The sequence below is a fragment of the Clarias gariepinus genome, chromosome 21, assembly GCF_024256425.1.
Source record: "Clarias gariepinus isolate MV-2021 ecotype Netherlands chromosome 21, CGAR_prim_01v2, whole genome shotgun sequence".
In the NCBI taxonomy this organism is placed as follows: Eukaryota; Metazoa; Chordata; class Actinopteri; order Siluriformes; family Clariidae; genus Clarias; species Clarias gariepinus.
Window position 1 is genome coordinate 4194547 of NC_071120.1, and position 27283 is coordinate 4221829.

Sequence of the window (27283 nt, forward strand, 5' to 3'; positions counted from 1 at the left end):
CCCGCCATCTTACAATTGACGTTACCACACTCTTGTTAATGTGATCGAGCATTCATGCCGGGTTCGCTGAAACACTTTGTATTATAAAAAAAACAATAAAAAACGAGAGCACACAAAATCCTTTTTTTAACTGTTTATTCTCCACCATTCACCAAAACTGAACTCTAACACTCAAACTTTTTTACGCATTCCTATCTACGGCAAGCCCCGAGGGGTAAAATGCATCACACACACATATGCAGGTCCCAAGGACTGTGTTTGACCTTGCATACATGTAAACCTGTTTTAAGAGACTTATTAAGCAATATTAGCAACCTTTAAAATGGCATAATAGGGGACCTTTAAAGATCAGCAGATTATTTTTAGCTTTTAACCGTTGAATTATTTCTACAAACTCTGTAACCATCAACGACAGTGGAACATTAGATTGTGAGTAACTTGGGTTGATGAGCGTCACATGATCACAACTGAGTCAGTGGTTCTTCTCTCCCTTTTGCACTGTGGAATTTTGGATACTCGTTCCCATGCTCCGCCTTAGTGCGTGTGCACACAGTCACACTTTGTTGGAGGAAAAACATTTACATCCATCACAAAGTGACTAAACACTATGTATAAATAATGTAGTGGTTTTAAACATCATTTATGGATCATAAAGGTTCACTTACAGGGTTTGGGTACATCATGTCTGGAGCCTGAAACACAGATGGACAGACAGTTAATAATAAATCTGTCTACTGGATTTGCTTTCACAAGACAATTAGTCAATATCAGTTTATTGTCTCGTCTAATTTATCAGTTCAACTTAAACAGAAGCAAAATATTCATCAGATCCCCTTTTAGGAATTAGAAAGTGTAAATCTGTTCTCTAAAAACTTCACATCTGCCTCCTTCCTCCTCTCACCAGAGTTCTTCTTCTTACGACACACAATTACAGCAATGGTGCCAAGAACCACAAATACAGCAACCAGAATACCAATTGGTCCTTCATCTGATCCTGCATCTGGTCCTCTTCGTGATTCTCCAACTGATCCTCCAGCTGATCCTCCACCTGTTAAATCAGCACAGAGTCTTTATTATCTGCCCCAGCAAGAAATCAGCTTTCACTCTCTACAGCTCTAGGTTATTAGGACCTTTTGGTACTTCTCGCACTAACTCCTTCTCCAAGCTGCTGTGCTGAACAACACAGGTGTAGGTGTGTTTCTGCAGCTCCTCAGCTGGGACTTTCAGAATGCTTCTCCTCTGGAAGCTTCCATCCTGGTTGGGTAACGTCTCTCTGAGATCCACGTCCTCATGCACGTCCTCTCCGTCCTTCTGCCAGGTGATGTTTAGTGGTTTGGGGAAGAAACCTGTAGCATGACACACCATCTCTGGAGAAGGAGAGTGTTTATGGAACACTGAGACCTCGGGACGAACTGCAGAGACACACAGAGACAAAAATATTACAACATTGTCAGATTTATCTGTGTGGACAAGTGTGTGATGCAAGCATAGAAAATTTAATTACTGTGTACAGTGCCTTGCAAAAGTTTAAGTTTGGTTCATCTTCATAGTTGGATTTGATATTTTTTAAGTGTAATTCATAAATTTACTCAATATATTCTGATTTTGTAAAATAACGAAAACGAATGTCTCCGTTTTCTTCCTAGACCTTTTGTCCCCATCACGTCTTCTTTATTTGTTTTAATCTGTAATATTTAGGTGAAATATTTAGCGTAAAGGTCTAAATATTAATTATTATTTATGAAAAGGTGTATTATGTTTTATCTAGAAGTGCTGCAATTTTCACTGGTTTTAAAACACACAACAAACTCCATTTGTTTCCTTTTAATTTTCCGTCCCTGTGTCTTCACACAACCCAATACTCCATTCAAATGCAAGATTTACTGTGGGTCAACGACACATGCATCAAGTTTAATCATGTAGCACTTTTAGAATTTATAGCGAAAGCAAATGTAATAATTCTGCATGCTGTCGCATTGTATTCAGCGAATAGCATTTATTTTTGTGTTGTATTGTTCCATTGTTGCATTTCGGAGGGAGTATGCCTGCAGTTTTATCAATAAATCTGCTCATATCTGCGCGCGCGCGTTTATTAGCCTTTTGATCGAAAAGCGTGCTCATGCAACTCACTTTCACTTTGCAAAAGGCCGTGCTTATTGTTTAGTGTATATTTAAAGCGCATATACACAATATATAAACAATATTGTTTTAGGCTAACATATCATACATTTTTGTATTCTTTGTTGTAATTCGTCCTTTTGCACACACGTGAAGGGAACAGAAAATGATAATGCACCGGTATGCACAATATTTTTTATATAAGTTAAACAGCTGAATGAAGTTAAATATACACAATGAAGTAATAATTGTGTTTGCTTTACACTAGTGCACTCCTGTAAATAGCTTTTTTAATGTCCATACTACCATATCATATTTTTGTGTCTAATACTGTTTTATTCACTATAAAGTTGTTGTTTTTTTATGTTTGATACTGTTAAAATGTAACCTACGTATCTACAGTATAAGCATATTTAACAACCCAAATGGGAGAACTGAACGAGAAATTTGGTCTGGCTTTTGGATAATGTGTTACTATGCGCCATCTGGTGGATATTCTGTGAAGCACATCACATTTATTTAAATTCTAAAGATAAGATAAGATAGGTCTTTATTAATCCTGAAGAAAATTGTTTTTCCAGTGGCTGCACATTTAATATATATATATATATATATATATATATATATATATATATATATATAATAAAATACAGACTGTACTGAAAGGTGCAGAATTGTCTCTTTTAGTGTATTGTCCATTTATGTTATTGCACCCATGATTTATATTGCACATAATATTTGATATTGCATATAGAGTGGTGCTAGAATGGTGCTTGCAAGATTTGGTGGCACTGCGGGAGACGAATTGCGAGAAAAAACAATAAATAAATTTAAAAGTAAAACTCATATAAGTTCATTACACACAGGCTGATAAGTTTCAAGTGTTTATTTCTTTTAATTTTGATGATTATGGCTTACACCTATATAAATGTGTGGGTGTGAATTGAATCTATCACTTATATACGAGTTTCACTTTTTGAATTAAATTGCTAAAATTAAATCAACAATATGACGATATTCTAATTTATTGAGATGCACCCTAGAAGGAAAAAAATAAGGCTGTCTGTGGTGAAAAAGCGCAGATTAAAACGGTCTGCATTGAAGATGTAGACATGCATGGTTAAGTTGTGGATCATAGTCGGTTGCCAGAGGGTGAGTGTTATAGCTATAGAAAATCTTATATTCTTATTAAAGGGGTCATACAGGCCTACATGCACTTTTTTAAGCTGTTTGGACTGAACTGTGTGTTAGGAGAGTGCGTACACAACCACTCTACGATGATAAAGAGCCGCCCAGTGGTTTTCTTTTCATTTATTACAATAACATCCCCCTTCTGAAATCAGGCCAATCGCAAATGCCTGTCACTGTGACGCCACACCACAAGAGGCCGCTCCTACACTAGTTGATTGACACTGGTGTTTTAGCAAAGACCCGCCCCGAGTGAGAAGAAGCTGTCGGCCATTGTTTTTCGCCACTGGATAGGGTACCTACCTAGGGTTAGGTATCTGAGCCACTGAGGACGCAGTGGCTGAATTTAGTTTTTAAAGCTAACGTCCCCGCTGATTTACCTAAATGCGTTCATGTTTGCGATAATCATTTTTCACCAGACTGCTTTATAAACGCGGGTCAATATAAAGCAGGTTTTACTAGGAAGCTGCTCCTAAAAATCGGATCTGTACTAACGCTTCGTGTTCCTGCTTCATCTTCACCAGGCTCGGTGAGTGTAATTTATTTTACTATGACTCTTTGCAGATCGCCTTTTCTAATAATCACGATGAATGCGGAGTGTAAGTTAACTTATACTCTTATAGAACATGGTTATGGCTTCTTCTCTATGTACATCCGTCTCTATATAATCCCTAATCGCCCGTTTATAATAAACAATGCATTAAGGTGATTGTCTAGTTGCAAACTGTGTACGTAGTCGGAAAACTATATTATGCTTACCTTTGTCACGTTAGATGGTTTATAACGATGTCTGTCGAAGATTAAGAAGTCATGTAAACACATCAGTAAACACATCGCGTCCGTATCTCTCTTCGCTTTATGTTGTTGTTGCTCGCAGCAGCGCAACAGCCCGTTAATTCATGCCCATGCAGTGATGAGAAAGACAAATCGAGTCGATGCATGTCCATTCTTTTAGTTTCTGCGTTGTCAGGCGATATTACAAACTTCCGCGTAGGTTCCGTACTTAAATCAAACCAAAAACTACTGAAGAAAACAGGCTCAGGCTCCATAATCCAGCGTTTTCCAGTTTGGACTGCATTACCCACAAAGCATTGCCCGCACTGGACTACACTTCCGTGGCTATACCCCACGTGTGTTGTGAAGACACGCCCCACAGAACTGGGGGGGCGGGCTCAGCAGAGGTCATGAGCATTTAAATTAGCATGTACTGAAACAGGTTGCTGAGAACAGAGCTAGTTTTTACCAGGTAAAAGTAGTGTTTTTTATACACAATCCTTTTGAATTTTTAATTAACGTATAATACAAACTTTTCATTAGGACCCTAAAGATCATATTAACATTTAATGAAAATTGTTTCTGTATGATCCCTTTAAAGAATGTAAGAGTAAAATGAATACATTATTTCAGGACCCACGAGACCTACATGATTTTCAACTGCTGTTGCTGGCCCGCACTGTGTCTTACTGCTGTGGTCACTGCATATCACGTGCTTTATTTGTGATTTTATGATCTCAAAAATCAAAAATGGCTCAGACACACACATTACCTTTCCTCTCCAAAGTTTCTTTCCCGTAAGACACTAACTTCTTTAACTGATCAATACAGTCTGTCTTCACAAAGTCCTTCCAGTGTTCAGCCTTATCGCCTTCAGGATCCCAGTGGTTTATAAAACTCTTCACTTTATCATTAGCTGCAGTCCAGGTTCCAGTTCTCAGATCTAGACTGATGAAATCTTCTCCATCATAACCGTACTGATCATATCCTCCAGTGATGACATCATCGAGCCCACAGCCGTACACCCTCTGTAGTATATGATCTCCTGCACACACACAGTTTAGATGAGTTTCTTTTGTATTTACACCTAATTAAAATCATTATATTAACTTTTTCTACTCTTTTTAACAGAACAGTGTTACAGGAGACAACTTGTGAAAGAACATTTAATATCTCTTGTTATGTGAGATTCTACACAACTATGTGTTAACTCATAATGGGTACTGAGTAACTACTGTATGTATTTTGATAAACTGCAGAGACCGAGCCACAGGGACTGTGGTGATATAATACTGTATCTGGTGTAATTAAAATAACCACTGCATACAACCGAAATGCAAAACTTTATGTGGCACATCAGTATTGTTCTGTTCTTTTTCTGTGGATTCACATTTAATCACAAGATACAATTTGTGTAAAGCATGAAAGTTACAAATTTAAACTTCATTTCTTACCCCAGGAATGGCTGGATAGTTACAATTAGCCATATAGCTATTTATTTATTTATTTATTTATATATAATTATTTTAATTCCTTTGGCGGGGGTAATAATAGATACCAACTTGATTTAGCTCAGTGGTACTGCAGAACTTTGTAATGCGTCTTCGCACGAAACAAAAGTATTGAAGTTTACCCCCAGTTACTTCCGGTGCACTCATGTTCTTGGTGACAGACTTCACCATTGGTCTGCAAAGCAGGAAGACAACCATCTTGGTTACTATTCTAATGTAACCACTTGGAATCTGAACTCTCTGTTAACAGAGCATCTTTCAAAGCAGAGACCAGGGTTACGTAAATAACGGCTCAAAACCTGAACAGCCAGTTTTCTCACATGATTTCGGCCTGAGGCAGTCTACAACTGTGAAAACTGTTAGCTTGTACTGCGTGCTGAAGCACTATTATCATAACAGTCATTTGAGAATAGTCAGAATGTACCAAAGCACTTACTGTATCTATACAGTCTCATCACAATTTTAGTCTACTGCCTCTGAAGGTAAATTTTTGTATAGTAACAAAGTGTGTAGTAGTGCTAAAAGCCTGAATATATTTTACCTTCTGTGTGATTAAGTCTCTGCTTTGCACGATACACAAAGTCTTGTAACCAGTCCTGCTGCTCAATCATACGCCGTGTCTCAGTGTGCCAGTAACCTGGATCATCAGCTTCAATCTTCTTCATCCACTCCGTCTTTGGGATCATCTTACTGATGTTGCTGTCATAGGACACAACCTGCTCTCCATCCACCAGAACAGCAGCAGTGAATTTAGGGAAATGTATTCCAGGTGTGAAGGCGGTGTAGAGGTACTGCAGAGTGTCTGTAATTAATCACATATTAAACTATAAAATTTACCCCCCCAAAAAAACAAAATCAAAAAATATTTATAAAATAAATAATATAGGTTTGCTACCAAGACAGCCAACATTGCTAATTAGTTTGCTAACATCAGATCATTTCTCCAAATGTTATTTCACAGAGCAGGAGACGAGCAGAGAATTAGTAATGTAAGAATGTAAGAATTAGTAAGTAAGTCCTTTTTTTTCAACTGCCCACTGGATCTCTGGTGTTTTTGCAACTGTGTGTTATACAGAGAAAGAGAAAGAACAAGTGTGTGTATTTGGGAACACACAAATGAACACACTCACTTGCATGCTCTCAATATTATATAATTATTAGATATAATTTTATGCAATAGCAATAGATTTTTTTTTAAAGAAAAGAGTTAAATACATTTTGTTCTGGGCTTGTTGTTATCTTATTACTTTTAGTTATTTTGAATAATTTTAAGTTATTATTATTTTAACTTAAAACTGTCACTAATATTCAAATATTCTACATGCTCTTTAAAAATTAAATATATTGTGTTAACTGGGGAAAAATAAACATACATTTTAGAATAACATCTTTTAGAACTCCAATACCTTAAATATTTATTAATTAAATAATCTATTGATTTTTTTTGTTTTAAATTAGTAAATTTTTCTAATAATTATTTTTAATTCATCATTTCATTAACCTTGTGGTTGGATAATTAATCCTTTTATTAACTTGCCAGTAAATAATAACCATGGCTGTGATGTTTAATGTTTTAACCTTTAATTCAAAATTACTTATTTTACAAATAAAAAATTCCCTGCATAAAAAATGTGTTACTAATTAGCCATTTAATAAATAATATTACATGTATTATTATATTATATTAGGATAATAAAAGACTAAGAAGACTAAGAAGTTATGAGCACATCACCCCTATCTTATCTTCACTCCATTGGCTCCCTGTGAAATTTCGCATTGATTTTAAAATACTACTCTTGACATATAAAGCATTAAATGGTCTCGCGCCGCAGTACCTGAGCGAACTGCTAGTGTCTTACGATCCGCCACGCCTACTTCGATCAAAGGATGCAGGCTGCTTGTTAGTACCGCGTATTATGAAAAATACAGCTGAGGGCAGAGCTTTTTCTTACAAAGCCCCAAAGTTATGGAATAGTCTTCCAAATAGTGTTCGGGACTCAGACACAGTCTCAGTGTTTAAGTCCAGGCTAAAAACCTATTTATTTAGCCAAGCATTTTTATAAATAGATTTTCCATAGGTAAAGGAGCAGATCTGGGGGACTCATGGACGTAGAGTATTATGGTGAACTGGTATGTTTGGATGCTGTCTTCCTCACTCTCATTGATCACTCAGGTTTGCTGACGGTGAGGTGATTGTTTGCTTTACATGTCAGGAAGCCCTCATGTTTGTGTTTCCTTCTGGCTCTCCCTTTTAGTTATGATGTCATAGTTAGTCCTGCCGGAGTCTCTGCTTGCACGCTACAGTTAATATACATTCACATTATACATTGTGTGACTGTGACCATACCTAACTGCCATCTCTCCTCTTCTTCTCTTTCCCCCCCTCTTTCTTTTTCCTCTCTCCTCCTGTCTCCCCCTTTCACTCTTTCTCTCTCTCTGTCGAGCTACACATGTCGTTCCTGAGCTGCCAGTGATCCAGACTCCCTCTGCCCTCCGGACCTGTCTGACCCATCCTGGTGCCCCGCTTCTGGCTGAAGATCTCGTCACATGGATGCCCCGTGTGTCTCTCTGGGATGCGTCTGGTGTCTGGGAATGATTCTCTCTACCTAGAAAATGGTTCTGGCCTCGACTGGTGTTGGCAACTGTTTCTCTGGGGACTTGACGGTTCGATAGTTCAGGACTGGAACTTCTTACAAGTCTACCTGGGTCTTCAATAACTACCTGGACTCCATATTAACATCAATTAACATCAGCTATTATAGCTGAACTGCCTCCCACCCTACACACTGTATAAATGCAGATCATTTACTGCTTTCTGTTTCACCCAAATGAGGATGGGTTCCCTGTTGAGTCTGGTTCCTCCCAAGGTTTCTTCCTACTACCATCTCAGGGAGTTTTTCCTTGCCACTGTCGCCCTCGGCTTGCTCACCAGGGACAAACTGACCATTTTGATTCATACAAATTCACATTCCATAATAAATAATTCTTTTGATTGTGAAAAGCTGCTTTGCGACAATGACAATTGTTAAAAGCGATAAACAAATAAAATTCAATTTAATTGAATATAAATAATCAATAACATATCTCAATCCTGTTACCTGTAAATTATACTAACTGTATAACTGCCTGTTTATTTATTTATGAGTCTGTATTTAATAGACCGACATTTTACATTTTAAGTTATGGCTAGCGGAATAAACTGATTGTAAGGCCTGTATTTGAGGTGGAGCTGTGAAACAGAATGTAAGAACAAGTCCCTTTTTGTCACTTTGCCATTTAGTAAGTTGGATATTAAACTGTATTCATTAAATCTACAGTGGAAATCATTGTTACCTTGAAAAAGATGTCATTCTAGTCATATTTAGCACAAGTATGTGTTTCTGTGATCAACAGCTGAAAGATGTATCCAATAAACTCAAATATCAAAATTAGTGTGGGATGCAGAACTTATAGAGACTTACTTTCGGACAAACACTTACATCATACAGCTTTCTTATTATTTGATAGTTTTTTTTAACTATAAACTCACCTGCTGATAAAAGATGAACATGTGTGATAAAAAGCAGAGGTAATAACGCAGCCCGCCATCTTAACCTGTAGACTTTCAAAACACATAAATTTACTGTTAAACATTTACCATTATGTACTGTACATGAAAAAGCCCCCAAAGTCCCTTATACAGTAATCCTTTATATTTACCACAAGGCATGACTGCAGAGTTTGTGAGTTAAATTTAACTTCTTCCTTGATGCATTATGGTGGACTGGAAGATAGAAGAAAAGAAACACATTAGGATATCAGATTCAAAAAAAGCTAATCTATTTCTCTGTTGACCGAGAAACAGATAATCAACTGTACTTTGAATAGATCGTCAAAGTACTCGAAAACGTATTTAATAAAACATATGGTAAAGGTAATGTAATGCAATGTAATCAAACAGCATGTACATCAGTGAAAACAACTTACTTTTACCACTGACAGGCTCACAAAGGTTATAAGTGAGAGGATGGAAAGGATATCCACAAATTACAGAAGTGGACTCAAAATGATCCAAGGTTAAAGTTCCATTTTAAATCATCATGAAAGGATTCAAACTAGTCTTATATTGCTTTCCATACTTACTAGTGAAGGACTTGTCTCTCTACTGGATGCCTTTCCCCCCACATTCCTATGTTTGATCTAGAAATGTAAACAAGTTTCTTATCAGCGTTGGAAAAAGTTAATAATCACACAGAAGCAGGCAGCTACACATACAGTACATACTGTAGGTAGCATACATACGTACATACATACAAGGCTTTAACATACATATATACACATTATATATATAAATATATGTTGGGTGAAAAATGGAAGAATGGAAGGCTTTGTTTGTTAGCAGCTATCTTTGTTTGTTTGTGGGCAGTGGGGTGTGTGAGGGAGGGGTGGGGGATCTCTAAAGCCAGTATTATGTTAGTCCAGTGTACACGGTGTATCTTTAATAGGTTGCTCTGTGTTATACACTTTTGTTTTAAGGCTGACGCTTAGGGCTGGGCGATAAAACGATAACGATATGTATCGCGATAGACACGTGATCGATATCAATAAAAAATGTGTTCGATAAAACGTTCGATCATTTTTATTCTTTGTCGGAAGAAAACAGAGGTCGCGAAGCTAGTTTGGTTGCTGTCATGCGCACTCGCTCCGTGACCGGCACTAGGACCCTGAAGTACTACGGTCGCAATTCAGGAAGTATAAAAGGAGACAAGATGGCGCTTCAAATTGCTCAGTCATTGAGTCTGCCCATGCCGATAACATGACTCGCGTGGTTATCCTGCCTGTTCGCGCTATTTCCGCGTTTGGATTTACCGTCCACGCTACAAGGGCTAACTGCTAGTCTTCTGGTCCGCTTTCGATTGCCAGTTACAGTTGCATTAACAAAGGCCCTCGCTCTCTGGTAACCTAGCAACGTAGGGAGTGATACACTAACGTCAATCATGTAACAGTATCACGTTTGGTTGCGCCATGTCGTTGTCTCATGCTGGTCTGCTGGATTCCTATTCAAAAGCAGAAAATGCACTTATTTTATTACACTTTATTAAGCATTTCTTATATTTTCTTTCATTTTGCACCTTAAATGTTAAGAGATAATTGTTTCATGTTTATTGTGACTTTAGACTTATGTTTACATTTTAATTATTTGAGTTTTCCATGGTTACTGACATTTCTGTCTTAATAACTGAGGGGACTATGATCAGAGAAAGGTAAAGTTTAAAATAAAAATGTTTAAATGTAATATAATTGCATCTTCTCTCAGGGAGAATGAATAGTTCTTTAAACTTTGTGAGCTGGAATGTTAAGAATTTAAACCATCCGGTCAAGAGAAGGAAGGTGCTCTTACACCTTAAACAACTTAACACTGCAATCGCATTTTTACAAGAAACTCACATTTGCAGTTCTGATAATTCTCGTCTTATGTTGCGTTTGGGAGGGCAGCACTACCACTCGACCTTTCAGGTCAAAGCTAGGGGTTTTAATTCTCATTAGTTCAAACATCTCTTTTAAGCATCATAATGTTATTACGGATATACATGGTCGTTATATCATTGTTCCAGGAAAATTATGTAATACTAATGTAGTGTTGGCTAATTTATATGCCCCTAATTATGATGATGTTTCCTTCTTTGAACATTTCTTTTCTGCTCTACCAGATCTGAGCTCATACTCTCTCATATTAGGAGGGGACTTTAACTGCTGTTTTGATCCATCACTTGACAGGTCATCTCCCAATCCTATACCTCTGAGTAAATCCGCCACGCTACTTCAGTCCTATCTCTGCAGCTTTGGTATCTCATACATATGGCGCTTCCTTAATCCAAAAAAGAGAGAATGCTCCTTTTTCTCACATGTTTATCATACTTTCTCCAGAATTGATTATTTCTTCATAGATAATCAACTGATCCCAATGGTTAACACCTGCGCTTATCAGAGCATTGTGATATCGGATCATGCACCAGTTGTTATGTCTATAAAGCTCCCCAATCTTCCTTAAATTAATAAACATTGGCGCTTTAATTCATCATTATTGAAAAAAATTATGGAAGACCAGATAGTTTTTTTCTTAAACACAAATGAAACACCTGAAGTGTCATGTTTAACTGTTTGGGATGCTCTGAAAGCCTACCTCAGGGGACAGATAATTTCATACACTGCAAATATGAAAAGAAAGGCATATAAAGAGCGAAAAGATTTAATCAACCAAATTAAAGAAATTGATCAGCAGTATGCTTTATTTAAAAACCCCGATCTGTATAAAAAAACGTGTAGAATTGCAAAGTAAGTTTGAACTCATCTCAACACATGTTATCGAACGTCAATTATTAAAGAGTAGGAGCCAATTTTACATTCATGGTGACAAATCTGGGAAACTTTTAGCTAGTCAGTTAAGAGGATTTAGAGCACAGCAACACATTACAAAAATTCGGATGGAGGATGGTACCATCACTACCGACCATTCTAAAATTAATGATGCATTCAGGAATTTTTATTCTCGATTATATACTTCTGAGTTCCCTAAGGACCATAGTTCAGTTGAGAATTTCTTGACTCAATTAGCTATCCCAACACTGTCCCCTGATTCTAGATTAAGATTAGAAGAGCCCATATCACAAGAGGAGATCAGTTCAGCTATCTCATCATTGCAATCTGGTAAGTCCCCGGGTCCTGACGGGTTCCCTGCAGAGTTTTTTTAAATAATTCTCCTTATACCTTGCACCAAAGCTAGCTTTGGTTTTATCTGAATCTTTTCAGCAAGGTAAGATGCCTGCGTCATTTAATGAGGCTCGCATCACCCTCATAGCAAAGAGAGATAAAGACCCAACAGAGTGCTCTTCATATAGACCAATCTCTCTTCTCAAAGTGGATGTTAAAATCCTTGCTAAAGTCTTGGCTCGTAGATTAGAGAATGTTTTACCCTCTATTATATCTGAGGACCAGACCGGTTTTGTCAAAAATCGCTTTTCTTACTTTAACATTCGACGCCTTATGGATATCCTGTACACACCATCAGAGGGGATCCCTGAGAGTGTCCTTTCTTTGGATGCTGAAAAGGCTTTTGATTGTGTGGAATGGGAGTATTTATTAAGGGCTTTAAAAATTCAATTTTGGTCCAAGTTTTATCACTTGGGTTAAATTATTATATTCAAGCCCTACTGCCTCAGTTCTGACAAAGGCTCAGCAGTCTCAACCATTCAGCCTTCAGCGGGGAACTCGTCAGGGGTGTCCTCTTAGGCCATTACTTTTTACTCTTGCCGATGAGCCACTAGCAATTGCATTCCACAGTTGTAGGGATATATCTGGGATTTGGAGGCAGGGAGAAGAACATAAAGTTTCCCTTTATGCAGATGACCTTCTACCTTTTATATCAAATGCAATCGCCTTCCTGCCTGCCTGCCTGCCTTTGGCATGCGACTTTGGCCGAACCCGAAGAAGAAACTTGGTGTAAACTTCCAACTTCACCAGGTGCTTTTCAAGACACTGAAGGACAACGGTGAATAGACATTTTTTATTTGCTTTTCCAAAACTGTTGCAGTAAATCCTAAGTCTGTTTTATGTGACGGACTCTGTTGTGAAATAAATCAAATATCTATTTATCTATTTATCTATCTATCTATCTACCTATCTATATATATATATATATATATATATATATATATATATATATATATACACACACACACAGTTGTTGTTGTAACCGTGTTTTCTAAAATACACACCACATTAATGTTGGCAAACAGCGTTTCATCTCATCTGTGGAGGAAACAGTTGTGTGAGGACAGGTGAATGCAGCGAAACTTTTTTTTAAATGGAAACCGATTAATGCTATACAGTGTAAATACCTCAGTGTAGAATTAACACCAGTAGTGTTTTTATTAATACAGTCGGCCTGTAATAAACTCAAAGTGTTAAATCAACACTAAGGATTTATGGTGTATATATATATATATTATTGTGAGTAAAAATAGTCTGCATTTTTTTTTTCTGGTGCAAGTCCCGAGGTGTTATTCACCCCTGCTGAGATTTTCACAGTTCTTCAGCTTGATACTTTTGCTGAACACTGACCAATAGCTCTCCACTGACACTAGACTGTCACTTTCACACTGTCACTTTATAGTCACTACGCCACTTTATGCACTCCATACTGCACATAATTGCCTTTTGCACTACATACATTGCGGAACATTCCTTATACATTTATACACAAGTAGACACACTCTCACAATGGTGTGTGTATGGGTATATACATGTATGCTTATGTGTGTATGTGTAAATATGTGTATATATGTGTATGTGTAATATATATATATATATATATATATATATATATATATATATATACAGTGGTGTGAAAAACTATTTGCCCCCTTCCTGATTTCTTATTCTTTTGCATGTTTGTCACACTTAAATGTTTCTGCTCATCAAAAACCATTAACTATTAGTCAAAGATAACATAATTGAACACAAAATGCAGTTTTTAAATTAAGGTTTACGTTATTAAGGGAGAAAAAAAACTCCAAATCTACATGGCCCTGTGTGAAAAAGTGATTGCCCCCCTTGTTAAAAAAATAACTTAACTATGGTTTATCACATCTGAGTTCAATTTCTGTAGTTACCCCCAGGCCTGATTACTGCCACACCTGTTTCAATCAAGAAATCACTTAAATAGGAGCTATCTGACACAGAGAAGTAGACCAAAAGCACCTCAAAAGCTAGACATCATGCCAAGATCCAAAGAAATTCAGGAACAAATAAGAACAAAAGTAATTGAGATCTATCAGTCTGGTAAAGGTTATAAAGCCATTTCTAAAGCTTTGGGACTCCAGCGAACCACAGTGAGAGCCATTATCCACAAATGGCAAAAACATGGAACAGTGGTGAACCTTCCCAGGAGTGGCCGGCTGACCAAAATTACCCCAAGAGCGCAGAGATAACTCATCCAGGAGGCCACAAAAGACCCCAGGACAACATCTAAAGAACTGCAGGCCTCACTTGCCTCAATTAAGGTCAGTGTTCACGACTTCACCATAAGAAAGAGACTGGGCAAAAACGGCCTGCAAGGCGATTAACAAGGCGCAAACCACTTTTAAGCAAAAAGAACATTAAGGCTCTTCTCAATTTTGCTAAAAAACATCTCAATGATTGCCAAGACTTTTGGGAAAACACCTTGTGGGCAGACGAGACAAAAGTTGAACTTTTTGGAAGGTGCGTGTCCCGTTACATCTGTCGTAAAAGTAACACAGCATTTCAGAAAAAGAACATCATACCAACAGTAAAATATGGTGGTGGTAGTGTGATGGTCTGGGGTTGTTTTGCTGCTTCAGGACCTGGAAGGCTTGCTGTGATAGATGGAACCATGAATTCTACTGTCTACCAAAAAATCCTGAAGGAGAATGTCCGGCCATCTGTTCGTCAACTCAAGCTGAAGCGATCTTGAGTGCTGCAGCAGGACAATGACCCAAAACACACCAGCAAATCCACCTCTGAATGGCTGAAGAAAAACAAAATGAAGACTTTGGAGTGGCCTAGTCAAAGTCCTTAAAAAGGTGGTTCATGCTAGAAAACCCTCAAATAAAGCTGAATTACAACAATTCTGCAAAGATGAGTGGCCCAAAATTCCTCCAGAGCGCTGTTAAAGACTCCTTGCAAGTTATCGCAAACACTTGATTGCAGTTTTTGCTGCTAAGGGTGGCCCAACCAGTTATTAGGTTCAGGGGGCAATTACTTTTTCACACAAGGCCATGTAGGTTTGGATTTTTTTCTCCCTAAATAATAAAAACCATCATTTAAAAACTGCATTTTGTGTTTACTTGTGTTATCTTTGACTAATAGTTAAATGTGTTTGATGATCAGAAACATTGTGTGTGACAAACATGCAAAAGAATAAGAAATCAGGAAGGGGGCAAATAGTTTTTCACACCACTGTATATATATATATATATGTGTATATGTGAGTATATATGTATACTTGTACTCAAATTTTGTATTTTTTTTCCGATAATACTTGCACAATATTTATACTACTGTATTATCCATATGTGTATTTATTCTTATAATTGTACACCACTTTTGCTTGTGTAGCTTGCACATAAGAATTTCACTCACATGTACGGTACCAGTGTTAATGTGACAATAAAAGCGACTTGACTTTTGTTGTGCAAACCACCCATTACCAGTGAGGCCTGGCCTGGCACATTTGCGCAGGGTTAGTAAATCTAGTGTTAGTAAAAATTCCTCCTTGGCAAATGATTTAATCTTTATATTGCATGATTATAATAACAATATTAAAAAGTCAATATTGTTAACTTTATTTTGGAAATCTCACAACTAGTGTTGACTTTATAATCTAAATATTACTGTTAAATCATGCATTATAATAACCTTAAACAACTAAAACGACTTTAATGACCAAACAACTTTAATGACTAAAACGTTTTTGCCGTAACTCTCCTTCCTAATATGCATATGTATGGTATGTATTATTACATATAAATAGTGTCATGTCGATGTTTGCTACACTACAGTATGAAATTATTTTTTTAAAAAAGCACACCAGTCTCGGCCGCCGACAACAGATACAGGCACCTCCACAGACGGCTTTCCCACATTGATGTCGACTCTTTTGGAGACTTCCACTCTAGCGTCTGATGAAAATGAACCGTTTCCTCATTATTCTGCATTAGAAGAGAAAACAACCTCAGCCAGTGGACACTTGGATGATGCAGATGTAAGTCTAGATTTTCTATTAGCAGCCTCTACACCCCTCGTTGACTGCACTTTCAGACAGCAAACTCTATCGGAACACACTTCGTCAATGGACTCGCAATCAAACGCAGTCGATGCGTCGCAACAAATATGTCGATGATTGATTGCACACCAGTTCGAGAAAATTTGGAATTTTCTTCTGTGTCCTTTTGTTTGAGACTGCCTGATACACCAACAAACGCCTCACATTATCATGTTCATTGGTCTCTCATACAGGGAGTACTCCAACCTGATATAACTTTAAATCACGCTCCCCTGGAGACAGAGCAACGAATGTATCTGGATTCAACAGGACCAGATGGCAAACCAAGAGCAGATCGTTTTGCTGTTCATCCGTTTAAACGGTTAATTCCTTTTTGCGTCTATAAGGACTGGGTAGGATTGGTGAATTTCGATGGTTCCAGGGGAGAAAACGCTTTGCCCCACAACGTGCGTTAAGCAATTTTTGATGCTGTTGCAAAGAATTTCACGCCACAGCCCAGGACTGGAAGCAAATAAAAGATAGAATGAACGAACTACTCAGAAAGAAACGATTAAGTTTTCCTCTGTTTTAAGGTGTTGTGCAACAAGCACTGTTTGATTTATTTACTGTTTGTTTTTCCTATAAATAAATACTTGCTTTAAATTCTATACTGTGTTGTGAGTATGTGAACAAACTGACAGAACATACAGGGCATACACAGTTTCTACAAAAAACAGATGATAATGTTTAAACATTATAATCGATATTTAACTGTTTTTTCCAGAAAAAAGTCAAACAAAATAAAAGTAGACAAAGTAGCAACACTATGAGTGAAAATGAGTAAACTCAGGCCAAAAACCACATAAAATAAACAACTGTACTTAATTTATTGCAAATGTTTTATTTAAAATATATTATTATATTAAAATGGATATATTTTAACTACAGACGGAGTACTTTTTAATCTAAAACAAATAAACTTTGCAACTATTTAAAGTATGTAAAACCTACTTTGTGGGTGTAGCACTTTTTATAGTGTCTGTACTAAGCTCTATGTACGTACGTAGCACTTGTTAATATATCACATATATTTAAAATATCGCCAACCCATTGTCATATGATTCACGCCCCCAGTGACATCATGAAATCTTAAGGATAACTGCATTGCATCCACATGGACTATAACAGCATTTTAAAATGACAAAGATCAGCAAGATTCATTCCCAAGAATCAGAACAGTGAGATCTACAGGATGTTCCACTCGAGAAATACATCACCATCTGAATTCTATTGGTGTTCACGCAGCCCTCTTCACAATCAGACATTACAAAGAAAAGACAGCACGCAAACGTAATCCTCGCACAATTACTTCGTAAGTTATTTAACTTGATGACACAACAGTAGTTTTTTTGTAGTTTTTTTTTGCCTAACGTGTCAAATATTTAATATCTTTCTCTTGTTTTTAGGGACATTGTCTCAGACATAGAGAACCTCACTGATCTAAACGATGAAATGGCTGCAAGATTGGTGAAAAAGCAACTACAGTGGTTACTCACGCGGAATGTCTATGACTGCCACGAACTCTGTCGCGGCAAACGGCAACAGCCAAAATAAATCAGTCACAATTAAAAATAATTTGGGAAATGACCGCCAGGTGGCGCAAGGGGACATTTTGCAAACGGCTGCAATTAATTTTGTTTAGACAGACTCTATGTTTCTCTCTGTCTACTGTTATTGTTATTATTAAAGAAAATAGCACAAACAACAGCTCAAGGGCTTGTAAAAACATTTTTAGTTTAACGGTAAAAATGTAAATTTTGGAGTCAGTGGTCCGAGCACAACATAATGATCTTTGTGTGATAAAATGACTTGTGGCATGAATCTACACGAGGTGCTTAAGTTTAAAATAATCATTTAACGCTGAACCCAAAATAGCAAAAGAACATAATAATAATAATCTAAAGAATAACATTCATCTTGATTTTAACTGTTTATGTCCAGCATTGAATAATTATTTAATTATTAATAATTAAAGCTGCTCACATCGCGCGCTTTCACTTAAAAAATGCAGTGTTTAATCAGCAAGTATATGTTGCCTCTCTTTAGGATAGATAGATAATCTGATTTTTCGAAGCTGTTTGTGTCGGCTCATATCGGGAGCATTTTGATCAAAGTGGAGATGAAAAGTGAAAGTGTGTAACAACAACACAGCACAATGCATGTGTGTAAATGGCTGAAATGTGGTTGTGAATAAGCCTTTTAGTGAAATCTAACAAACACACATTTATACGTGTTAAATAAGCGCTGTCTTTGCGGCGCTGTGCGAAACGCACGCCGATGTGAGCCGCCTTCCTATTTCAGTCATAATATACAAATATGTTTTAGCTGTGTAGTGGACCGCGCGCGCACAACCTCTCGCGGGCGAGCCTCTGAATACACCTTTTTAACGGGGGTGGGGATAAGAAACACCGCACCGGCAGAAGTACTGTAGACTAATGATTATTAATGCGTCGGGGAAAACAGCAAGGAAACTGACTGGCCATTTTAATAATTCGTTGATAAGTTGATGTATTTTTGTTTCGGCTGTGAGTGGATGCGCTGTACTGATCCACGTTTCATACGAATTACATAAGATGATTTTTTCCCCATTAGTTTATATAAAAGCAGACATTTTGCTTTCTATAAGTATATATTTTTCACGTCTGTGAGGCGAGTATACATGGAGTTTCGGTTTATTTTCTGACGTGCTTATGTTCACAGAAACCGATACAGAATAGCGCTGTATCTCTGTTTGCTTTCATTATTTTACAAAATCTTAGCGTTTAGTCGTCATTGTGCGTGCACTTAAATAAAAGTAAAGTCTTATAAAGGCTATGTAGCTTATATAGGTTTATTATATAGGTTTTGCCAATTAATCTGACAACACCCACGTTTTCTGATACACACAGCCAGAGTTTTCTGGCTACGCGAGTGTTACACATGATAAAATATAAAGGCTCACTGTGTTAACATTTACTTTGCTTAAATTCAATGGAAAAAAAACCCCCCCTATATTTAAGTTCTAAATTTGTACTGTAATTTTAGTACTGTAATGATAAATTCGTTTAATGTTTCACTTGTATTTTATAAGGTTTTCGCCGGCAGTGGTAGAGCGCAACGGGGGTGCTGGGATGTGAAAATGTAATTTGTTAAAATGTTTTTATTATTTATTAAAGAACAATATGATGATCATAACAGCCTACTGCATTTAATTTTTATAATAACGCAAAACACATCGACATCTGCTGACGCAGTAGCACGGCCTGACAATGTTTTAATTTTGATGGTAATTTATTTTCGTTTATTTCAGTTAATAAATCTACTACAAATTTAAAGAACAAATAAAAAATAAGATAACGAAAAACATACATGCGTAGCTTTTCTAATTACACATGATAAAATCTAAAGGCTCACTGTGTTAACGTTTACTTTGCCTACATTCGATCCTTATAAGATTTAATTTAATTTCTAAATTTGTACTGTAATTTTAATACTGTGATTATGAATTCGTTTAACTCCAACGTTTCCCTTTTTTTTATCCGCTACTATGTGCAGCTCTAACGGAGCGCGGCTCATTAATTCTTGAGAGAATGAACTGATGCCCGAGGCGTCAGTCTATAGTTATATAGCGCCACTCAGCGGTAGAAGCCAGCAAACGCACAAACCCAAATGTCGCCACCGTGACGGTAAAACCAGAATACCGCATGAGTCTGTATTGTGTGACTTTGGTGTGGACATTAGCGTGCGATCCATAAGCAGTGTCAGACAAAAACTTGGATGGAGGTATGGGAAAACACAAAACTGTCCCATGATCCGAGACAAAAATAAAGAGCTTCAAAAGCAACAAGCTCAAAAATGTATCGAAGAGAAAGAACTGTTTGATGACGGGATCTTCACAGATGAAACAACGGTGACTTTGAATTGTTTTGCCACGATGGCCTTTTTAAAGGGGTCATACAGGCCTACATGCACTTTTTTAAGCCGTTTGGACTGAACTGTGTGTTAGGAGAGTGCGTACACAACCACTCTACGATGATAAAGAGCCGCCCAGTGGTTTTCTTTTCATTTATTACAATAACATCCCCCTTCTGAAATCAGGCCAATCGCAAATGCCTGTCACTGTGACGCCACACCACAAGAGGCCGTTCCTACACAAGTTGATTGACACTGGTGTTTTAGCAAAGACCCGCCCCGAGTGAGAAGAAGCCGTCGGCCATTGTTTTTCGCCGCTGGAGCAAAATGGCGCCTAAGCGAGTGTTGTGTACAGTTGTTGGGTGTAATAGCGAACACAGCAGTCGTCATTCACTACCTAGGGTTAGTGACCTAGGGTACCTACCTAGGGCTAGGTATCTGAGCCACTGAGGACGCAGTGGCTGAATTTAGTTTTTAAAGCTAACATCCCCGCTGATTTACCTAAATGCGTTCATGTTTGCGATAATCATTTTTCACCAGACTGCTTTATAAACGCGGGTCAATGTAAAGCAGGTTTTACTAGGAAGCTGCTCCTGAAAATCGGATCTGTACTAACGCTTCGTGTTCCTGCTTCATCTTCACCAGGCTCGGTGAGTGTAATTCCTTTTACTATGACTCTTTGCAGATCGCCTTTTCTAATAATCACGATGAATGCGGAGTGTAAGTTAACTTAGACTCTCATAGAACATAGTTATGGCTTCTTCTCTATGTACATCCGTCTCTATATAATCCCTAATCGCCTGTTTATAATAAACAATGCATTAGGGTGACTGTCTAGTTGCAAACTGTGTACGTAGTCGGAAAACTATATTATGCTTACCTTTGTAACGTTAGATGGTTTATAACGATGTCTGTCGAAGATTAAGAAGTCATGTAAACACATCAGTAAACACATCGCGTCCGTATCTCTCTCGGTAAGTTTCTCCGGTTTCTGTTGTTGTTTGCGGCAGCGCAACAGCCCATTAATTCATGCCCATGCAGTGATAAGAAAGACAAATCGAGTCGATGCATGTCCATTCTTTTCATTTCTGCGTTGTCAGGCGATATTACAAACTTCCGCGTAGGTTCCGTACTTAAATCAAACCAAAAACGACTGAAAAAAACAGGCTCAGGCTCTATATTCCAGCGTTTTCCAGTTTGGACTGCATTACCCACAAAGCACTGCGTTGTGGGCAATGCTTTGTGGGTAATGCAGTCCAAAGCATTGCCCGCACTGGACTACACTTCCGTGGCTATACCCCACGTGTGTTGTGAACACACGCCCCCTAGAACTGGGGGGGCGGGCTCAGCAGAGGTCATGAGCATTTAAATTAGCATGTACTGAAACAGGTTGCAGGTTGTTTTTACCAGGTAAAAGTAGTGTTTTTTTTTTACACAATCCTTTTGAATTTTTTAATTAACGTATAATACAAACTTTTCATTGGGACCCTAAAGATGATATTAACATTTAATGAAAAATGGGATGTGTAGGACCTTTAAAAGAGGAAGACGTGTGTTTAAACCAAAACCAAAGCATCCTTTGAAAGTTCATGTTTGGGGGGCAATATCCAGGCTTGGACCAGGACCGATAGCAATATTTGAAGGGATAATAGATCGGTCTTTCTTTGAGGAATTTATCCTAAAAAAAATTGCCGCCCCATACATTAGGGAAACATTTGGAGTTCACCACCGTTTTTCCAGGAGAATGACTCGAAGCACACTGCTGCAAGAATAGTCATTGCCGCAGAGGGCATTAATTGGGTCAAGACTCCAGCTGAATCCCCTGATATAAATCCCATTGAGATGGTATGGCATGCAATGAAAGAGTATATTAGAAAAACAGCAAAACCAACTACAAAGACCAATTTAATTGCTGCCATAGAAAAGTTCTCGTTTGAAGAACTAAAAGATACTATATGTAACAACTACATAAATAGACTGTTTAAAGTTCTTCCAGTCGTGGTTACGAATCAGGGTGGACATACTGGAATGTAGTAGATGTACAAAACACAAATTAAAGTGTAATCCGTCTTAATCTGTATTTTTGCCTATGTAACCATTTAATCAAAAACCTTACAGTAATGAAAACGTGGTCTGATTGTATTAAATAGAAATATAAGTAAAAAAGCATCTTCAGCTTGATCTTTTAGTTGGAAAATAGCATATTAAACTAACTAATGACAAGATTGTGAAAATGGTGAAGCACCGGTCGAACCAGTTTTTACATGTAAATTATATTTTGCACCTCATTGGGGGGGAAGAGATGGCGAGAAGAGATTGAGTCAAGAGCATACTAAAACCTTCCCCCAACTTAATCCACTAACAAACATCATGCAGTCTACAGTATATTGAAGCTGTGAAGCAATCATGTTACAATATTAAATCTAATCAAAACAGATCAGTGTATTAAAACTATTATAGTATGAGGAGGCTCCTGTTTTGCAAATCACTTTGGATGAAAAACATTTTTCGGCCAGGAAAGCATGGCAGCGGGCTTGGTCTCGGACACTTTGTTCCACCTCAGGCGTGGGGGGTGGTAGATGGATCCAGCGAAATAATTTGTTGGGGGGGGGGAATAAGGTGTATTTTGAGCACAAAAACAAACACGTTCTTACATTATCAGTCTAAAAATATATCACCTAGGAGCACGGCTCCGGAGCTGCAGCAGAGGCATGAAAGACTCGCACTTTCACTTAACTAAAGGTAGCGTTATGATCAAAAGGATGATAAACGCGTGCGATTTATTGATAAAATGCAGACATATAACATTTGTTCAAGTCATAATGAGAGAATATACAGTATAGAGAGAGAAATAATATATGTAGTAAATAATATCGTGAATGAAAGGTGAGAAGAGATTCCACAGAATATTCTGACACAGTGCTTGCTCTGAAGGACTATACTCGACAAGAATATAGAGAATAAAAATCATGTTTATAATAAGATAATTAATTAAATAATAAAATTTTATCAAATAAGAACTTTATCTAAAAGCCAGACTGACCAAATTCTCATTCACTGCTGAAGTAGTTAAATATGCTTATACTGTAGATACGTAGGTTACATTTTAAAAGTACAATCGCAAGTAAATTACAAACTGCATGTAATGTAAAATATGAATAAAACAGTATTAGACACAAATATATGATATGGTAGTATATGTAATGAAAAATCTATTTACACATGAATGATCAAATGTAAAGCAAAGGCAATTATTAATTTATTGTGTATATTTAACTTCATTCAGCCGTCTAAGTTATAGGAAAAATAACGTTCTTACCAGCCCACTATTATTTTCTGTTCAAATTTAAAGATGCGTGTGTGCAAAAAAACGAATACAAGAAAACAAAAGTGAATAATCTTTAATAAAGTTAGCCTAATACAATATTGTTTCCAATGCTAAAGCAAAAATGATTTTGTTTTATTCACTTATAGAGCTGAAGATCTTTGCCTGAAAGGTAAACATCCATGATTGAATAAGTCCCTACTTCAAAGATCTAAAAGAGACAGTGGTATGGCTCTACCTAATCTTCGTTTTTACTACTAGGCAGCATTCGATATGTTATCTTTTGGGCATATTTTCATAACCAACCTTAGAGGCCTGCCTGGGTGGAAATGGAGATAGACTCTGTCAAAAACCTTTCTGTCTCTGAACTCCTTGGATCTGTACTCCCCATCTTCTCAATTTAATCATAATAATAAATAATAATTCAATTATTAGGCATACCTTAAGAGTATGGGCTCAGTTCAGAAAGCACATCGGTCTCCTGGTCTTTTCTCTTACCAGTCCCATTGTCTCTAACCATCTCTTCCAACCCTTTTTACATGATTCAGTGTTTCAGGAATGGTACAATAAGGGTATCAAGCTTTGCAAAGATCTGTTCGTTGATCAGAGGTTTGCATGATTTCTGAAAGGTTTAACCTACCCAACTCTCATTTTTTCAGATACCCTTAAGTAAGACACTTCATTCACTCTTTAATACCAAATGTCCCTGAGGCTCCTGCTGCAAACATTCTAGATAATCTCCTCTGTTTGTCCCCGCTGCGTAAAGGCCTAATATCCACTATTTATGGTGGATTGATGGGTTTGAGTCACACCCCTTTGTGTAAAATTAAATCTGCTTGGGAGAAAGATTTGAATTTGTCACTATCAGATGATACTTGGAAATCAATTCTTAAGTTTGTCAACTCAACTTCCTTATGTGCCCGCCACTCTTTATTACAGTTTCAGGTTGTACACAGGGCTCATTTCTTTGGATCTTCCCGTTTCTATCCAAACATTGATCCAGCGCACAGCGTCTCTTATTCATATGTACTGGACATGCCAAAATTTGAAAAAATTCTGGAGGGATGTTTTTAAAACCTTGTCGTACATATTGAAATGAAACCTTGAACCAGACCCTCTGATCGCTCTCTTTGGTATCACTGGAGAGGAAGACAAGTGTCTAACTCCAGCTAAACAGCGTTTGTTATCTTTTGCGACACTCCTGGCTGGGCGTTCTATTTTATTCAAGTGGAAGGATGCCACGTCACCCACTCACGCCCAGTGGCTCAGAGATATTATGTCTTGTCTGTCCCTGGAGAAGATCCACTACTCAATCCGTTCTCCAGACTTAAAATTCCAACAGGTGCGGGGGTCCCGAGTTCACTTTTACATATAAATGTATAGTTTTAATCTCTTCTTATTTAACTGTTTGTTTTCTTTTCCCTTTTTTTTTTTTGCATGCAGAACCAAAAAACTTCCAGCTCCATATTCTTTTTTTTTTTTTCTTTTCTTTTTTTTTTTCAATGCCTGGCGTCTAGCCTTTCTTATGCATGTAAAACTGGTCTGGAGTTAGGGAGAGGTGGGGTGGGTGCTATAGGGTTTATAAGGGGGTTATAAAATCCGTATTGAAAGATTACATGTTTACTCTGTTAGATCCCTGTTTAAAATCAATAAAAATATTGTTGCGAATAAAAAGAAACGAATCGTTCATGATCGACCCATCACTAAAGTACGGTTCATTGCGAGTTTCGGCGTAGTGATTACGTTTCTAATCTTTTCACGCTAAAAACGTAACATGTTTAATTTTTTTAAATTAAACGTGTAAAAAAATCTATTAAATAAAAAATCTCTTACCGTCATTGTTTCTTGAGCTTGTGGTATTTTCCCTCACACTAAAATGAGTTCCTCACACGATGCCGTTTTAGAATCAGCAGTCTTGTCCTCTGTCCGTCAGAGACTCGGTCTGCTCTCCTCCCCCCTGTAGCTCAGCAGCGTGTCTTCACTCGAATCGTTACTTTTTCAACTTTTTCTTGTAAACATGCAGCCGGAAGATCAACCGCATGATCAGACGTGACCAATCAGACGCATCACAATAATCGTATGACTTTTTTTTTGGTTCCCTCAAATGGCATGAGTTTTTTTTTTATTTTATTTTTAGCTCCACTCCCGTGAAAACCACACAGGAAACGCGCATTTAGGAAAAGTCTCGTCCGCGAAGGGTTATGCGCGTACCACTGAGATTCTACGGAGCGCGGTAAAACAATTAATAAAACGAAATCTAATTTTATTTGTCACATACACCGTAAATTTAACCAAGTAAGAATTAAATTAAATTAAATTCAAATAAAATACCTGTACAGTACAAAAATATACAATATAAGAAAAATATAGAAAAAATAAGAAAAACAGCTGTACAATATAGAAATTGGATTTTTTTGTAATTTTTGTGTGGGAATGAATTTGAATATAAATGGAAATTTCAAGGGGGTGTGCAAATGTGCCTGGAAGTGTAATGATTATATCCACATATTTCCACATATAAAGTGACTTTGTGCATCAGGGAAACGGGTGTGCAAATACAGTATGCTGGAAAGTGACTTATTTAAAGTGGCTTGTGATAGAGTAATTAACTAATGTCTACAAATGTGCAGTTGTGCAGTGGCCACTAGTGTCGGTGAATGTCCAGAATGAGTGCAAAAAAACATGTGTGGATGTGCAAAATGGTTAAGTACTGTGTGGTGTGCTGATTAGGAGACCGTATCGCCTGCGGGAAGAAGCTCCTCCTCAGTCTCTCTGTGTCGGTCCTCAGGGAGAGGAATCGCTTTCCTGACCGCAACAGAGAGAACAGTCTGTTGTTGAGGTGGCTGAGATCTTTCAGGGAGCTCGGTGCGGATGACGCGCTCAGCTGATCGCACCAACCTTTGAAGAGCTCGTCTGTTCTGCATGGTGCTGTTCCCGAACCACGTTGTGATGTTTCCCGTCAGGATGCTCTCTATGGTGCAGGAGTAAAAGTTCCTGAGCACTTTGGAGGGCAGTCTAAAGTCTCTCAAGCGTCTGAGGTGGTAGAGACGCTGTCGGGCCTTTTTCACCACGGCGTTGATGTGACAGGACCATAACAGGTCCTGTGTGATGTGAACACCGAGGTATTTGAAGCTGTCCACTCTCTCCACTGGGCTCTCGTTGATGATGGGGGTCTGGTAGCTCCTATCCAGCTTAGTGCTGAAGTCCACTATCAACTCCTTTGTCTTACTAGCATTCAGAAAGAGATTGTTCCTCTGGCACCAGTTCTCCAGGTTCCTAATCTCATTCAGGTAGGCCGACTCGTTGTTGTCAGAGATCAGGCCCACCACAACGGTGTCGTCAGTCATACATGTACAATGAGTACAGCAGGAGGCTCAGAACCCACCCCTGGGGGGCTCCAGTGCTGAGAGTGAGTAAGGCTGAGACATGTCCGCCCATCCTAACTGCCTGTGGTCTGCCAGTTAGGAAAATAGAGATCCACTGACACAGAGATGAGCCCCAGGTGCTCCAGCTTGGTGGTGAGTGTGGAGGGAATTTTATAGTATTAAATGCTGAGCTGTAGTCGATGAAGAGCATTTTAACATAATTCCCCCTTCTAGTGTCCAGGTGAGTAAGTGATGTGTGGAGTAGATGAGAGATGGCATCGTCTTTGGA

At 37.8% G+C, this 27283-nt stretch overlaps 1 protein-coding gene across 2 annotated transcripts; it reads right to left on the minus strand.

Moving 5' to 3' along the window:
• Window positions 1–269: 269 nt before the first annotated feature.
• On the minus strand, window positions 270–25601 carry LOC128509322 (patr class I histocompatibility antigen, B-1 alpha chain-like). 2 transcript variants are annotated; one of them, XM_053481002.1, is made up of 10 exons: window positions 25463–25601; window positions 9714–9770; window positions 9291–9354; window positions 9121–9192; window positions 6133–6393; window positions 4853–5125; window positions 1131–1412; window positions 902–1048; window positions 666–692; window positions 270–558 (listed from the first exon to the last, which is right to left on the minus strand). In XM_053481002.1, exons 3-10 carry the CDS (start codon window positions 9298–9300, stop codon window positions 554–556), a joined length of 1077 nt encoding a protein of 358 aa, XP_053336977.1. In that variant the 5' UTR covers window positions 9301–9354; window positions 9714–9770; window positions 25463–25601; the 3' UTR covers window positions 270–553. The 2 variants fall into 2 exon arrangements, with proteins under 2 accessions (XP_053336977.1, XP_053336978.1); XM_053481003.1 differs by lacking the exons at window positions 9714–9770; window positions 25463–25601 and adding an exon at window positions 9558–9706.
• Between the last annotated feature and the right edge of the window lie 1682 nt (window positions 25602–27283).

Bases quoted from the DNA above. Each gene is read 5' to 3' on its own strand.
- LOC128509322 (XM_053481002.1), bottom strand. The intron at 6,394-9,120 runs GTGAGTTTATAG...GATTAATTACAG, and splicing joins TGTTCATCTTTTATCAGCAG to ACACTCTGCAGTACCTCTAC. The intron at 1,049-1,130 runs GTCCTAATAACC...CTGATTTAACAG, and splicing joins AGTGCGAGAAGTACCAAAAG to GTGGAGGATCAGCTGGAGGA.